General features: G+C 45.0%; 1 protein-coding gene across 2 annotated transcripts in view; it reads right to left on the bottom strand.

Moving 5' to 3' along the window:
• Window positions 1–15,368, bottom strand: part of CSMD1 (CUB and Sushi multiple domains 1) — a 1,903,837-nt gene that overhangs the window by 276,209 nt on the left and 1,612,260 nt on the right. For both annotated transcript variants that reach the window (XM_082715632.1, XM_082715633.1), the window contains exon 26: window positions 8,595–8,797. In XM_082715632.1, coding sequence (XP_082571758.1) covers window positions 8,595–8,797 — 203 coding nt within the window. The remainder of the gene's footprint in view (window positions 1–8,594; window positions 8,798–15,368) is intronic.

Genomic DNA, 15,368 nt, shown 5'->3' with positions numbered 1-15,368 from the left:
AGTGGGTGAAGAAGACGTACTCCCATCGCGCGTGTTACCTTCACATCGATCCATATCTCCATCTCTACAGACACATAGTGGGGTAGTAGTCAGTCTTAGAAAAAGAAAAAAATCCTGCCTTTTGTGACAACACAGATGACATTGAGGGTATTATGTTAAACAAGATACATCAGACAGATGGGTATTATGGAGGGCACGGATGCATGGAACACTGGGTGTGGTGCATAAACAATAAATTCAGGAACACTGAAAAGGAATTTAAAAAATGAACAGACACTTCTCCAATGAAGACATACAAATAGCTAACAGACACATGAAAAAATGTTCATCATCACTCGGCATCAGAGAGATTCAAATTAAAACCACATTGAGATATCACCTTATACCAGTTAGAATGGCCAAAATTAGCAAGACAGGAAACAACATGTGTTGGAGAGGATGTGGAGAAAGGGGAACCCTCTTCCACTGTTGGTGGGAATGCAAGTTGGTGCAGCCTCTTTGGAGAACAGTGTGGAGATTCCTCAAGAAATTAAAAACAGAGCTTCCCTATGACCCTGCAATTGCACTCCTGGGTATTTACCCCAAAGATACAGATGGAGTGAAAAGAAGGGCCATCTGTACCCCAATGTTTATAGCAGCAATGGCCACAGTCACCAAACTGTGGAAAGAACCAAGATGCCCTTCAACAGACGAATGGATAAGGAAGATGTGGTCCATATACACTATGGAGTATGATGCCTCCATCAGAAAGGATGAATACCCAACTTTTGTAGCAACATGGACAGGACTGGAAGAGATGATGCTGAGTGAAATAAGTCAAGCAGAGAGAGTCAGTTATCATATGGTTTCACTTATTTGTGGAGCATAACAAATAGCATGGAGGACATGGGGAGATGGAGACGAGAAGGGAGGTGGGGGACATTGGAAGGGGAGGTGAATCATGAGAGACTATGGACTCTGAAAAACAACCTGAGGGGTTTGAAGGGGCGGGGGGGTGGGAGGTTGGGGTACCAGGTGATGGGTATTAAGGAGGGCACGGATTGCATGGAGCCCTGGGTGAGGTGCATAAACAATGAATACTGTTATGCTGAAGAGAAATAATAAATAAATAAATAAATAAATAAATAAATAAATAAATATTAAAAAAAGGAGATATCCGAGAGAGAAAGACAAATATTGTATAATATCATACAGGTGGCATCTTAAAGAGACACATTAATAGAACTGGAGAGTAGAAATGTCTGTTACCACGGCTGGAGAATCAAGCAAACGGGGAGCTGTTGGTCAAATGGTACAAACTAGTTAAAACATAAATGCCTTCTAGGACTCTAATGCACGGTGATTATAGTGAAAAATACTGCATTGTAAACTTGAAAGTTGCAGAGAGAGTAGAGTTTACATGTTCTCACCACTAGAAAGAAACGGTGATTACGTGTTGTGAGGGAGGTGTTAACAGAAGCTAAGACGATAATCATTTTCCCAAATATAAACGTATCGAATTGCCAGTTTGTACACCTTAAACTTATACAACTGTCTTATTATATTTCAGTAAAACTGGAGGGGGTAAAAAAAAGACGTATTCTCACAAACTGGAAAGGGGTCATTTACACGTCCTGTTTCTCTCCTTTCTTTTTCTTACCAGTCTTGAGGGTATCACACAACTGATCACAGCTAAAATCCCTGCTCTCCACGAAATCCCAGGATTTAACGTCTCAACTAAACTGGCATCTTACATGCTGTCAACTCAGGACATCAGCGCTGCATCAGCACGAGCAGGTGCTGGAATCAACGCCGAGTGGCCCTCTCTGACCCTGAGCCATTCACGGTCCATGCCTGGGAGTGGCCAGTGATACAGACTGACGGTCAGTTCTCCATCGGTCCCATGAGGAAGGTTCGGGAGGGCCGATAGGAGCAGCGGTTCTAGCTGCCCCTCCAGAACCCTGGCCCATAAAGCTAGGGTTCGTGGCCGGGTCTCTCCCACAAAACGACCCCACGCCGATCCGCATCCGGCAGTCCCCATGGGCTCTCCCATCATGAACAACGGATGAGGGTTTGTTTTTTTCTTAACATAAACATGACCTATTAAATTATCTTTCAATAAAGCAAATTAGGAAGAGATGTCATGTAGCCACTAAGTTACAGTCGAGATTTACGAAGAAATCAGTCTCAGAAAATCTGAGATGCCAAGTGGCTCTCGAGCTCCCGGAGACAGAGGAGCGGGCTGTCCGGACCACGGAAGGCTGGCTGGAAGTTTATTTAACCCTCAGAGTAAAGGTCAGTTTTGTGTGCTGAACTCCATTTTCTTGCATCTTATGCATGATTAAATGGTAATTAAGCTTTAATGAAAAGTGTTAGTCTGATCACGATTAGCATAATTGCACTAGTCAGCGCATGTTCTCTTGTTTACACGCTGAGCAGAGCGGGCAGGACAAGGGGCCTTTAATGGGGTTTGCTTATCTCGTGAGCATCAGCAGCTCATTTCCTAGCACAGAAAGGCTTGCCTTACGGTCAGGTGAAGTAAACACACACATGGGGAAGTGCGAGATCCTTCCCCTACTCCGTCGGTCGTCATGAAACACACACGCAGACATGCAGAGTTGACGATAAGCAATGACTGTTTCCCGGACCAAAATCATTTCAGTGCACAGAAAAAACGACTATGCCTTAATGAAATAAGAAAATTTATCAAATGATAGATTAAACCGTATTCGTTTTCAAAATGGGTATTAAGCTTTATAAAATAAAAATGTTCTGCCTTATTTCCAAAAGGCATCAAGACATGAAGGAATCAAGGATAAATAATTTTCTAAATAATTACAAAATGTAAATGGTCAGCAAAAATGCATGACTTTCACTGCATTTTTATAATGTGTTCTTAACTAGTCAAAATGCAGTCTATATCTGGCCACTAAACTCCTGATAATAAACATTACGAGAAGATAATTTATCTTAACTGTCAACATTGGGTAAAAACAAATCCAGAAGTGAAAGAATCATAATATTAAAATCAGCACTTAAATATGCATTATTAAAATCTTCTTTCAGAAATTTTGAATGAAGTTAAAGTTAATGCAAAAGACGACATCCCCCACAGAGGCACGTAGTGTTTGCAGAGCAATCACAGTCACCCTAATATTTTCAAGCATATTCAATTAGCAAATACTTTTTAGCCACTAATTATCCATCATGTTGCAGAAGTACAGTCACCGTCTGCCCTCCTGGAACGCAGTGTGCTGACTGCAAACAGACTTCTCGCTGTGAGCACGGGAACAGGTATGTGCGTCTTGGGCTGGGAGACGGTTAAGAGACCAATGACTCATCTGCTAAGGCAACCTTAAAAGGCGGCTGCGGCTACCCTGGGGTTCACGGAGCCAGCAGAGAGGAGAGGGTCTGGACGCAAGTAGTAAAACGAACGTACACCGCATATGCGGGCAGACCGAGGGAGGGGCTGTCCTGCAGGAGCGCCGGTACAAGGGGCTTGACCGGGTGGGGGGCAGTGACTGTGGGTGACATGGAGAATCTGGATGAGGGGACGTTTGCCTCATGCTCTGAAGATTTCAGAGCCTTCACGTCGGCAGTAGGAAGAATCGGAATGTGTCTTGCTGGGATGGGGGACGGTGGAGAGTGCTGGCCAGAAGTGAGTTGTCATCTGAGTTGTCCCACTCAAGACGCGTCCTGCTCCCCGTGCTCGGGTGAATGAGGAAGTGGGCAGGGACAGGAGAGGAGAAGCCGGTTGGTCGACCGCGACGGCTCAGCCCGATCCCAGACGACTCAGACCGAGGCGGCAGGGGTAAGGGCTGAGAGAACTGGTTGGAACTGGGGTTGTGACTATGGACCCGACTGAATTTGTTGCTGGACGACACGTGGGATGTGAAACAAAGAGATTTATAAAGCAGAGGCTTTACCCCGAGCCCCTCTCAGAGTGCCGTCGGCATCTGCTGGAACAGGGAAGGCTTCAAGAACATGAGGCTCGGGACAGGGCTGATGAGAAGTGCAGTCAAGTGTTGTGGGTCAAGTTGCCTGCTCTGTGTCTCTGCGGACACCAGGGCCGACGAGACAGCCAGCGCTCGGGGGAAGGGGGGTGATGGGAGCGTGGCTGACAGAACCTTAGGATGGAATGCTGGTCGAGAAGAAACGCACGATGTCACCCTGGGGACATCCAGCCTTTACAGTTTGGGGGAAAGAAGAGGAAAATCAGCAAAGAAGGCTGCCGTAGGGAGGCCAGCGGACTCAGGAGGACTAAGAGAGAAAGCGAAGCCTGGAGCAGTGGACGACAGTGTCGTGGGGACAGGGACACCATCTGATAAAATCACAGAGCTCCAACTTACCGTGGAGTTATGTGCCTGTGAGGTACAGCAGCACTGATGTCCCATTCCTGTGCCCCAAATTTATTTAAAATCTGATGATTCCAATGTCCCTAAGAAAACCAATGGCCGAACAAATATTTCCCTCAGATATGTCAGGGACACATGTAATTCTTAGCTCACAAGCTATGGGCATACTATCAAGTCAAAATGGTTCATCAAGAAAACTCTAATTTAATACTAGCGGATAAACGGCACTCTTGCCTGGCAACAGCGGTCATACTTGAAATATCAATTCCATGAGGAAAACACTCCTTTTCAGCTCCATCATTTTAAATTTGACTTGGAACCCACAGTGCCGTGCTCATACTTCAGATTTAACATTAGCTTGACTTATGAGTGGTCAAACAATGTAACATACATTAAGTAGGTTTTCTTTGTTCTTTTCCTTTCTTCTTTTCTTTCTCTTTTTCTTCCCCCCCCCCTCGTGTCTCAAGATCACAGAAGCACATACATGGACTTTTCCTTCCTCTCCGGTACAGAAGAGGAGCGAAGCCCTTTTGGTCTGGACAATTCTTTTGCAGATTTTGAAGAGACTAAGCCTTTGGTTTGGAAAGACTCCAGCTTGAATTAGTTTTCTTGCTGGAGCCTCCGGTGGAGGAAGGAAGGCTCTGGGACTGGAGAGATGGACAGTGGCACATGGGTCATGGGTGTGGGTAGGGTGACCAGCTGTCCCAGTTTGCTGGGGCTGGAAGAAGTTCCTGGAACATGGGGGTGTCCGTTTTATAATCTGACTAAAGGGTTTCAGGAACTTCTTTGCTAAAGTCAGGCAAGTCCTGGGCAAAGTTAGTAACCCTAGGCATAAGAGTCAACTTTTCGTCAAGTTCTCAGACACACAGTGTCCCACTCCCGCAGGTATTCCCGAAGTGACAGATTTTGCTGTGTGGTTCACGGAGCATCTTGGCTGTGGAGATGGCCGGACAACAGCCCATGTTCCTGCCTGTGGTCTACAGGTAGAGCCCATGTGAGACAGATCAGGGTGGCTGCCAAGAGAAATGGCACCCAGACAGACCAGGACCATGTGGGGACACAAGAGTGGCGGCAGCACCCAAGGACAGAGAGGACCTGGTCCTCCCCTATGCACCCCGAGGAATACATCTATGATTTCCACACGCACCAGAATGGGGAGGGAGCTCTGGGGAGTCTGCGGACATCAGGCTTCTCTTCTATCTTAATACATGGGAGCTTGACCTGGACAGAAGTTCGCTTAGAAAATGGGAGCGGGATTTGTGCTCATCACCGGGAGAGTGGAACACACTCTTGACCATCTCACGTGCTTGCTGATGTTGCTTATAGAATTGTATTTGTCGGGATCCAACACAAAACATACTGCATGCTTCTGATAGGATAATTAGAAAGGGTTTCTTTCAAAGGTCAGTCCCAGGTAGAAGTGTGGTTCCTGGGAACTGGGTAGAAGAACTAGAAAACAACGAGGATGGCTTCTTGAGACAAGCACTGAGCTCGGACTGGGGGACAGAGCTGACCCCGGGAAGCCGCAGCGAGGGAACAGGGTAGACGAGAACCATGGCCCCTCTCTTTCCCTGGGATCGCTCAAGTCCTGCCAGAGCCCCCCACTGGATGAATCCCAACAGTACAGAAGACTAGTTCACTCCTAGGGTCAGAGAGCAGCTTGAGAATTGGAAGAGAATAATCTATAAGGCAAAGGGAAAATGCACAATACAAAATACAGAGTCTTGGAAATGCAAAGGTCCTTGGAAATCAGTGCATATCTTCAATCCACAGACAAAGCAAAAAGGACAGAGACAAAAGGCCAGTCACGGACTTGAGAGGTTAAGACAGAAACCCACGTTTCCTTATTAGGGTCCGAGATGAATTTTTCTAAATTAGGCCAAACAAAGTTTGTATGTCTTGTTTCTCTCCCCTTTTTATAGAGTTTTAAAGACAACCTTGAAGAAATCCATTCACAAAAAAGCCTCAGAGTCAGCAGTGTATTTTTGCTCCTAACATGGAATTTCGCAGAGCGTACCAGACTCACGGACTCATCAGCTGGAAGCTGCGGAGGAAAGTTCTTGCGCAAGGTCTTGTCAAACTTTAGGAAACTGCCAACTGTCAAACATTTTTATCTACAAAAATGACAGTTTCACATGGTTCAAACTGGATTTCGAATACTGAATTTTTTTAAAAAATAAGTTTCATTTCTGTAGGTTTTAATGGGCATGTTCATGTTGATCACTTTCTAAACATCAACATATTAATTAATTAATTAACAAGGAGAATCAAAACATCTATGATTCTCAAATAATTACAATAAAGGGCCTATTTTAAAAAAACTAGAAGTTGTCTGTTGAAGCGAGGGAATTCATGAAGGAACATAGGAAAATCAGGGTTTTCTGGGTTCTGTAAGAATTTAATAAAGGGGAACTTTAAAAAAGACCAGTAACAAAACCATACACCCCATTACCCTACGATCCAGCAGTCCTAGTCCTCGGTATTGGCCCAAATGAACGGAACACGTGCACCCACACACAATCCTGCACAAGAGTGCTCAGAGCCACGATTCCCAGTCGCCAGAACCTGTAAGTGACCGAGATGCTCTTCGGTAGCGAGTGATGAATGACCTGTGGCCCACGTGGACAATGAAATATCTTCCATCACTAAAAAGGGATGAGTTAAGAGGTGAAGAGACGTGAAAGAGCCTTAAACGCATGTCGCCCAGTGACAGAACCCATCTGAGGAACCACACACTATAGGACTCCAACTCCAGGGCGGTCTGGGGAAACCAGAGCTCTGGAGACCGTAAAGGGTGCGTCAGGGGTGGAGGGTGCCGGCGAGGGATGGGTACTCAGAACACAGAGGATTTTTAGGGAGTGAAACTTCTCTGTGTGGAACCATAATGGTGGACACACGGCATTACTCATTTTTCTAAACCCACAGAACGTCAACCGCCAAGAGCGAACCCCATGGGAGCCACGTCTGTGGGTGATGACATGTCACCACCAATGATCACAGGGAGGCTGTGCGTGAGGGGGAGTGCAAATGGGAAACCTCTGTATTTTCCCTTCCCTTTTGCTGTGCACCTAAACGTGCTCTAAATAATCATGTGTTTTAAAAAGTCGAGGTAACGATGCAATGAGTAGGAGAGAAACAAACACCACCTCGTTGCGTTGCCAACTTTTTGTTTTGCCAGATAAGGGCAATGAGTCACACATCTACCATCTACTCATCTCCATTTCTGAAGATAAAAAGAGCAAAAATCATAGAATAAAGGAATGCTTTCCCCTAAACCAAGTTAGCTGGAACAAAATTACCTCAAATATTTTTACAACGGGCCAGTGGAAAATTTAGCACGTTTGCAAATCACTGCACTGGAAGCTCAGTGAAACCGGAGATTAAAAATTGTACAGATGATAATTTCATTTTTATTAGCAACCTTTTAAAGCATTACACCGAGCTAAGTCCACTGTCTTTTGTAAATCGTAAAGGTGGTTCGCAGTGCTCCGCCAGGAGAACAGCTGAAGGGGAATGTGCTTGTGTGCGGGTTTCACCTGTTTCATGGCCGAGCCTGTGCACCACCAAGGTCCACGACCTCTCTAGAGGGTGCGACGTGACGGGTGCTCAGAGGGTCAGCGCCCATGAAGTCCCTACGCTCCTTCCTTCCTGGGAAACTGCTCGTTAAAAAGTGGGCCTGACGGTAAAGGTGGAACGTCTCCGTCAGGGGGTGAGAGCTCCAGTGTGCACGTGGGAGGTCCCGCGGGCGACCCGGCTGGGATAACTCCGTCACGCCAACTACCTGAAACCCTGGCCCAGAGGAGGGGCAACGCAGGGCCCTTCTCTGCAGGAGTGGACGGCAGGCCCTCCCGGCCGGTGAGTGGACGGCAAGCCCTCCCGTCTGATGAGCAGCTGCACTTCGTGGGGACGTCACAGCACAGCGTGGGGGGAACGGGAGGCCTGGTATTGGTGCAGGTTTACGGGGCCACCCGAGACCAAGTTCCCATTTGGGTAGAGACCAGCCTCATCCAGGGCCCCCATTCTGCGGGTCGTCTGAAGCCTTTAACTGAAGCCTGTAACTACGGAGATGCCTTGCTCGCCCTATCTGGTCGGGGACCGCACGTCCGAAAATGAACCTTTCTCTCCCCCTGCCCGTTCCAAAGGTCACATCACGACGCTCTGCAGAAGTGACCTGCACGAGGGGGGAGGCCCGGACGGGCAGCGAGGTCTGGCGACCCGGCAGACGGGCGCCCGCGCGGACGAGCGGCGGCCGGCACCTACTTGAGAACTGGATGGAGAAGCCCGACTTGCTGATGAAGAAGTCGCTGTCGAACTGCAGCGTGAGGGCGCTGAACGTGCTGTGGATGTCCTCGGGGAGCAGGGAGCCGCTCCACTCCTTGAGCAGGATGTCGCTGTCCCGCGGGCCGTCCCACACCTTCAGGGTGTCGTGGGCCGTCTCCGTGTCGAACACGATGAAGTGCAGACTGTGGAGAGAGCAGAGGCGGGGCTGACTGCCGGGACGGGTCCCCGCGCCACCCGAGCCCCTGGCACAGACGGGACGCGCAGGGGCTCCCCGGGCCGGTCCCCTCCTCCCCGCGACAGGTGTCTCCGGCAGCGTGACCCTGAGAAGCCTCAGACACACGTGTCCCCGGGGGCAAGTGAGAGTTACCTGGGCAGGCGCAGGACACGGAGCCTGTGGGGCTCTGCGCTGAGCTACGTATTCAAGGACCCAAACGATTCTGAGACTGCCCGTTCTTCGTATGATTCAAAGCTTTCTCAGCCTCCCAAATCAGAGGGGAGTTGGACTTCGCTTTGCTTTAAGCAGATCAAGGATTTTTACAGGCGTCCGTGCGGTTCCTGAGATGCCCCACTGGGGGGCAGCGTGCGGGCCCGGGACACACACGGGCGATGACATCCCACACAAGGACAGGGTCCTCGAGTCCTCACCATCCCACCTGCCACCGGGATTCTTTCTACCCAGGGCATTTTCAGAGAGATACAGTGTGTGCAGGACCCACACAAAGGCAGAAATGTGTCCTAGGGACTCCTTTCTGGGTAACATTTTAATACACTTTGACCAGACGTCGAGGTCCTTCCCAAAGTGAGGGGAACATCTCTGGGTCTGGAAAGCTCGCTCCTAGGGGCAGCCGAGGCTGGGGAGACGGCAGCAGAGCTGCAGGGAGCTCAGCCCCCAGCACTTCCCGGCTGCCTTGCTTTCCAGTTTCTCCCTCACTGCTTGTTCCACAAACATCGCAACAAATGACAGAAGGAAATAGGGCCACGGGCCCCGATAATTTCTTCTCTGCGTATTATATATTCAAAGAAAGTGTCTGTCTCAACCTGTACAAAGTACGTGCTGCATGGCACATTTCCAAGGCGTCTCACATGAAATATTTTTATTTTTTTTATTTTTTTTTTTAAATTTCACTTTTCTTTTTATTTATTTATTTATTTATTTGACAGAGAGAAATTACAAGTAGATGGAAAGGCAGGCAGAGAGAGAGAGAGAGGGAAGCAGGCTCCCCGCTGAGCAGAGAGCCCGATGCGGGACTCGATCCCAGGACCCTGAGATCATGACCTGAGCCGAAGGCAGCGGCTTAACCCACTGAGCCACCCAGGCGCCCCTCACATGAAATATTTTTAATACAGAGTAAAGTACGGGGGTAGTGACACTCGGAGCCCACCGCCCCCGCGCTCACCTGTTGCCCGACATGCTTCAGACCTTTAAAAACAAAACCCTAAAGACACAGCCCCACGGCCCCTCCTTCCACTGATGCGTCTGTCCTTCCTCTCAGTCCACGTTCTGAAACGTTCACAGACCATGTTCCGTTTACGTTTCGGTGATTTTCACGGCCGTGGTGTGCATATATATCCCCAGGCAATATAGGGTCCTAATTTGTACATTCAACACTGATTGCATAAGAGATGTCATTTTGGTGTTGCGTGTGCCCCTGCAAGCTGCTTTTTGCAGTCAGCGTTACATGAAAGTGTCTTTCTCTCTATCCCAGAAAATGTAGGTTTTCTTAGTCCACTTTACAAGCATGCAAAAGTGCTTTATTTTTCTAGACATCTACTGAAAAGGATTTTGCATCTGCATTTTATTTATTGTGTGCGTGTGTGTGTGTTTCATTTTGTCGAGGTGTAGTGGGCACACAGCATCATCACATGAGCTTCGGGTGTACAACACAGTGATCCTATGCGTCTACGCTCTACACGGTGCTCCTACGTGTCTATACCTCTACACCGTGCTCCACAAGAGTCGTCCCATTGGCACATCTCAGTCTCGGCAATGGTGCCAGAAGCAGCCCTGGGGACTCACCAGGGTCTTTCCAGGCTCAGAAACAATCTACAAGCTGTTCTGCCGAGGGACTGTAGGTAGGTAGTCTCTCAGTAATGCACGCATAGCCTTGCTCGGGCCCATCTTTATCAATATCTGACGTTATCTCACTCTAGGGGCTGGGAACATAAGCATCTGATGGTTGAGGAATGGTGGCCTGTGCAGATTCCATTTCCCTGATTTCTCATGAGGTAGAACCCATTTTTGTGTCTCTAAGGCATCCCTCTTTCAGCCCGGTTCAGCATTTCAACAAATATGTATTGATCACCAGCTGTGTACCCGGCACTCTTCCAGAAATTTCGGATACATCAGAGAATGAAACAGAGAACCTGCCGTCAGGGCACTGGCATGGTGACAGGAGGAGCCGGCCATACCCCGAAACCAGGACTCCGCACAGGAGGGAGGCAGACTGTGTGGGTGTGGGTGGCAAACGCACATGGGGAGAGAAGACAAAGCAGAGTCAGGAGCACCGGCTGTGCCGTCCGGGGGGAGGGAAGCACGGAAGCATCCCATGCGGCGACACACGTCGACAGCGGAGATACTGAGTGGAGGTCCCGTGCAGGGCACATTCTGAGGGGAGGACCGGCAGGGGATGAGGCACATACGGAACCAGAGAAAGCAAGGCCACTGCAGGTTTCCTTCTTAAAAATACAAAGGCAGCGTTGCCATCGAGTGAGCTGAGAAACAGAAAGGGGGGAAGGTTTTGTGGGATGGAGAAGAGCAGAGGACGGGCTTTGCACATGTCGGGTTCAAGATGCGAAATGGGCATGAGTCGTGACGGTCAGGACAGAGCTGTTCATAGGAACCGTGAGTTTTGAAAAGCGTCTGGATGGAAATAGTAAACGTGTGTGTCTCAGCACAGACGGGTTGTTAGAGCACAAGACGAGGAGAGGCTGTCAAAGGACGTGGGTGAAGGGAAGGAGAGACCCAGGCTTGGAATTACCTGAACACACAGGTTCCCCACATTTGCAACGTGCTATCTCTTTTGTCATTCTTTATATTATATTATACTATATTATATTATATTATATTATATTATATTATATTATTTGTTGAAAGATTTCATCACAAACTTCTTTCATTTTAAGAAAAATCGCTGCTGCTTACCACGGTAGGAGGGTTCTGTTTTAGTTTGCTCTGTAGTTGATCATGAAGAAGTATTAGATTCTAGGAACACTGGGGAGGGCTCAGTGGGTTAAGTCTCTGCCTCCGGCTCAGGTCATGATCCCAGGATCCTGGGATCGAGCCCCGCATCAGACTCCCTGCTCGGTGGAGAGCCTGCTTCTCTCTCTGACCCCCCCAACCCCACTCATGTTCTCTCTCTCTATCTCAAATAAATAAAATCTTAAAAAAAAAGTATTAAATTCTGCTAAGTTATTTTTTCTACATCTTTTTATAAGACCATATAGTTATTTTTTAAATAATAGAATAAATTACAGAGTTAGCTCTTAATGTCTATTTCTTATGCTTTCTTGCCATTGGACACAGGTTCTTTTAGCCTCATTAAGTGAATCAAACTACTGCCTTATTTTTCTTTTGACCGGAAATTTTTCTAATATATTGATATATTATAATCTATCATTTTCTTATATTTTCTAAAAACTCATCTCTACCACATGGGTATACTTTTATTTCATTCCTAATGTTAATTATTTGGGCCTCCTATATTTTATCTTAATAAATCACTTCAGTTATTGGGTTTCTCAATGATACCTTTTCAAAAGCCAGTTTGTGGGTTCGTTAATTTCCTCTATTGCTTCTCTCATTAATTTCTTACACATTACTTGTTTTTCCATTCCTACTTCTGTGAATTTACTCTGATACTATTTTGTATGCACCATTAGCTAGAAACTTGTTGATTTTCAGGTTCCCGTATTTTTCTAATATGTGCATCCAGTGCTATAAATTAAGTATGAAATTATTAATTATGCATTTTTTAGAGGAGCAGAATCTGCTAACTCCAATACACCACATTTGAATATTGTGTGTGTGTGTTTTTTTTTAATCGTGTTATGTGAGTCACCTTACAGTACAGACATTGATTATTTTGAATTAAAGTTGCTCAAGAAACAGGTGACGCAAGAGGGACACTTTCACTCCCCGTCACCCTAAAAGCAGGAGATAAATGTCCGCTGTGAGACGGACCCTCCTGTACCAGGAAGAGAGACATCCTTCCCACCAGCGAGAGGGAACCCTGGGCTGACTAGGCTGTGCAGCCAAACCTGCGACTTCCTCACTAACACCTAACCCCCAAGTCCCAACTCCTTTGTCTTGTGAATTCTTCATGGATTATCTCCTTGTATAAAAGCTGTAAAAACTGCCTGATCTGGCCAGTTCTTAGGAGTCTCACGTGTCCGATGCGGTTTCTGTACATGTAAATTAAATTTGGTTTTTCTCCTGTTCATCAGCCTCATGTCAGAGTCATGATTAGAGCAGCCCAAGAAGCTACACGGGAAGGCAGGGAGTGCTTTCCTCCGCTACATTACTTTTTTGCTGTAGATTTCAATTTCTACCCCATTTTGGTCAGCATATGGGGCATAAAAGAATAATTCTGTGTATTTACTTCCAGTTTGTTCCTAGTATGTGATCATGTTTATGTACGTTTCATACTTACTTGAATGGAACATGCAGGTTCTAACTGGAGACTGAGTATCTTCTAAAAATAAGTCCAATAACTGCATAGTTCAGATCTTCTTTAAGATTTGTTATCTGCTTGATCTATGGGTCATATAGAGTTCTAAGTAGTGTACTGTGTGCCATTTCCAATGTCTCCATATAACCCATTCATGTATATATTAAATTATGTTCTTAGCTGAGTGAAAGTTCCTAACTATCATATATTTCTGGTAAACAAAATATTTCCACTAAACAAAATCTAGTGCTATTTTTTGTGTTAATAACTGCATAACAGGAAGCTTTAGTAAGGAATGACAGTTTGAGGACAGAATTCCAGATCAATGGTTATTTCCCTTTAGTTCTTCAAAGATCTCCTTTTAGTCTGTATTGTAGAGATGTCTTTTATCAGGCTAATTAAGAGAGGCCTTTCTTTCTTTGCCTGTTCCTTAGATCACCTTGCCTTTGGTGTCTCTCAGTCTTACTAGAATGTATCTAGGTGGTCACTGATTTCCACTCATACTACTCAGGACATATTAGACTTATTAACTGCAAAACTCACATTGTCTATCAATTCCAGAATTTAAGATGATGTAGGGAACAACCATTGCTACAGAATTATGAGCTATTTACGTAACTGTCCACTGCAGAACTGACTATATACTTATATACTGTGTGCTTGGAGTAATTTTTGATAAAATTTTTTTAAAAAACCTAACGAAGAAAAGAAGAAAAGGAGGAAACTAAGTAATGTCTCTGTATATAAATCTGGCAAAACTACATGTGAAATTGTTTTCTAGAAAATACAGATTATTGAAATTGACTCCAAGAGCTCAATATAGACAAACATACAGAAATATACATCCTGCATTTAACAAAATATTTTTAAATTGGTGCTAAATTGAAAATAAGATAAATGGTCAACAAGAAAGGTATTAAAAGTCCAGTAAATATTGACATATTGATATATCTATCTACCTACTTATCTATCTAGAGATAAGTCTGTAAAATATAGCTAAGTGAAAAAAAAGAAATATGGATGTTTAATTGATGTTTAATATGATGTTTAATTGCCTTGTACAAATAATTTTATTTATTAATTTAAATAATTTTCCTATAGATTTTAGGAGAATTTTATAACTTTAGATGGTAAAATTTATTATTTTTTCTATATGGAGGAGTTATTTTGTATAATTAAATTTTATTTACTGGGGGACAGTTAAGAGTTTTCTCACTGTGATTGGGAACAGAACAGTGAGGTCCACTATGACCACTTCTAATTAACATTATTCTGGAGATGGTAGCCGTTGCAATAAGACAAACAGAAGTATAAGACTTGGGAAAAAGAAAATAAACTCTTATTATTGTAGATGACATGCCTATATGCATAAAGAAAACTCGAAAACCTACAAATGCTTAGAATTAATAAGAGAATTTATAAGATAAATGCAAAAATATACTTTGTTTTCATATAGCAGCCACCAATGCAAAATGACATAAAAATACTATTTACATTAATATTAAGAAATCCTGTAGGTAGGAATAATTCCAACAAAAGATCTGCAAGACCTCCACACAGAAAACTACAAAGCATTATCAAAACAAGTAGGGGCACCTGGGTGGCTCTGCCACTGCCACTGCCTGCAGCTCAGGTCATGACTTCAGGGTCCTGGGATCGAGTCCCGCATCGGGCTCTCTGCTCAGCGGGAAGCCTGCTTCTCTCTCTCTCTCTCACTGTCTACCTCTCTGCCTATTTGTGATCTTTCTCTGTCAAATAAATAAATAAAATATTAAAAAAAGAGAAAAAAGTTATATAAGGTCTAAATAAATATTCCAAGCACCATGTTAGGAATCAGAAAATTCAGCACTGTAAATGATATAAGTTTTCCTTAAATTGATCTATGGATATAATGTGATTCTAATCAAAGTCCTACAAATTTATTTTGTAGACTGTAACAAATCTTTCTAAACTAAATATGGAAATGCAAAAGGACAAGATAGTTATAGCAATCTACATTACAAAGACCAAGATGGAGGATTATAACACTGGTTATCAAGACTTACTACAAATAATTAAGTAATTAAGATAGAAAAATACCTACAGA

This window comes from Mustela nivalis (assembly GCF_964662115.1).
Source record: "Mustela nivalis genome assembly, chromosome: 20".
Taxonomy (NCBI): domain Eukaryota; kingdom Metazoa; phylum Chordata; class Mammalia; order Carnivora; family Mustelidae; genus Mustela; species Mustela nivalis.
Note: the sequence above shows the minus strand (reverse complement) of the source record. Positions and strands in the feature narration are given on the sequence as shown.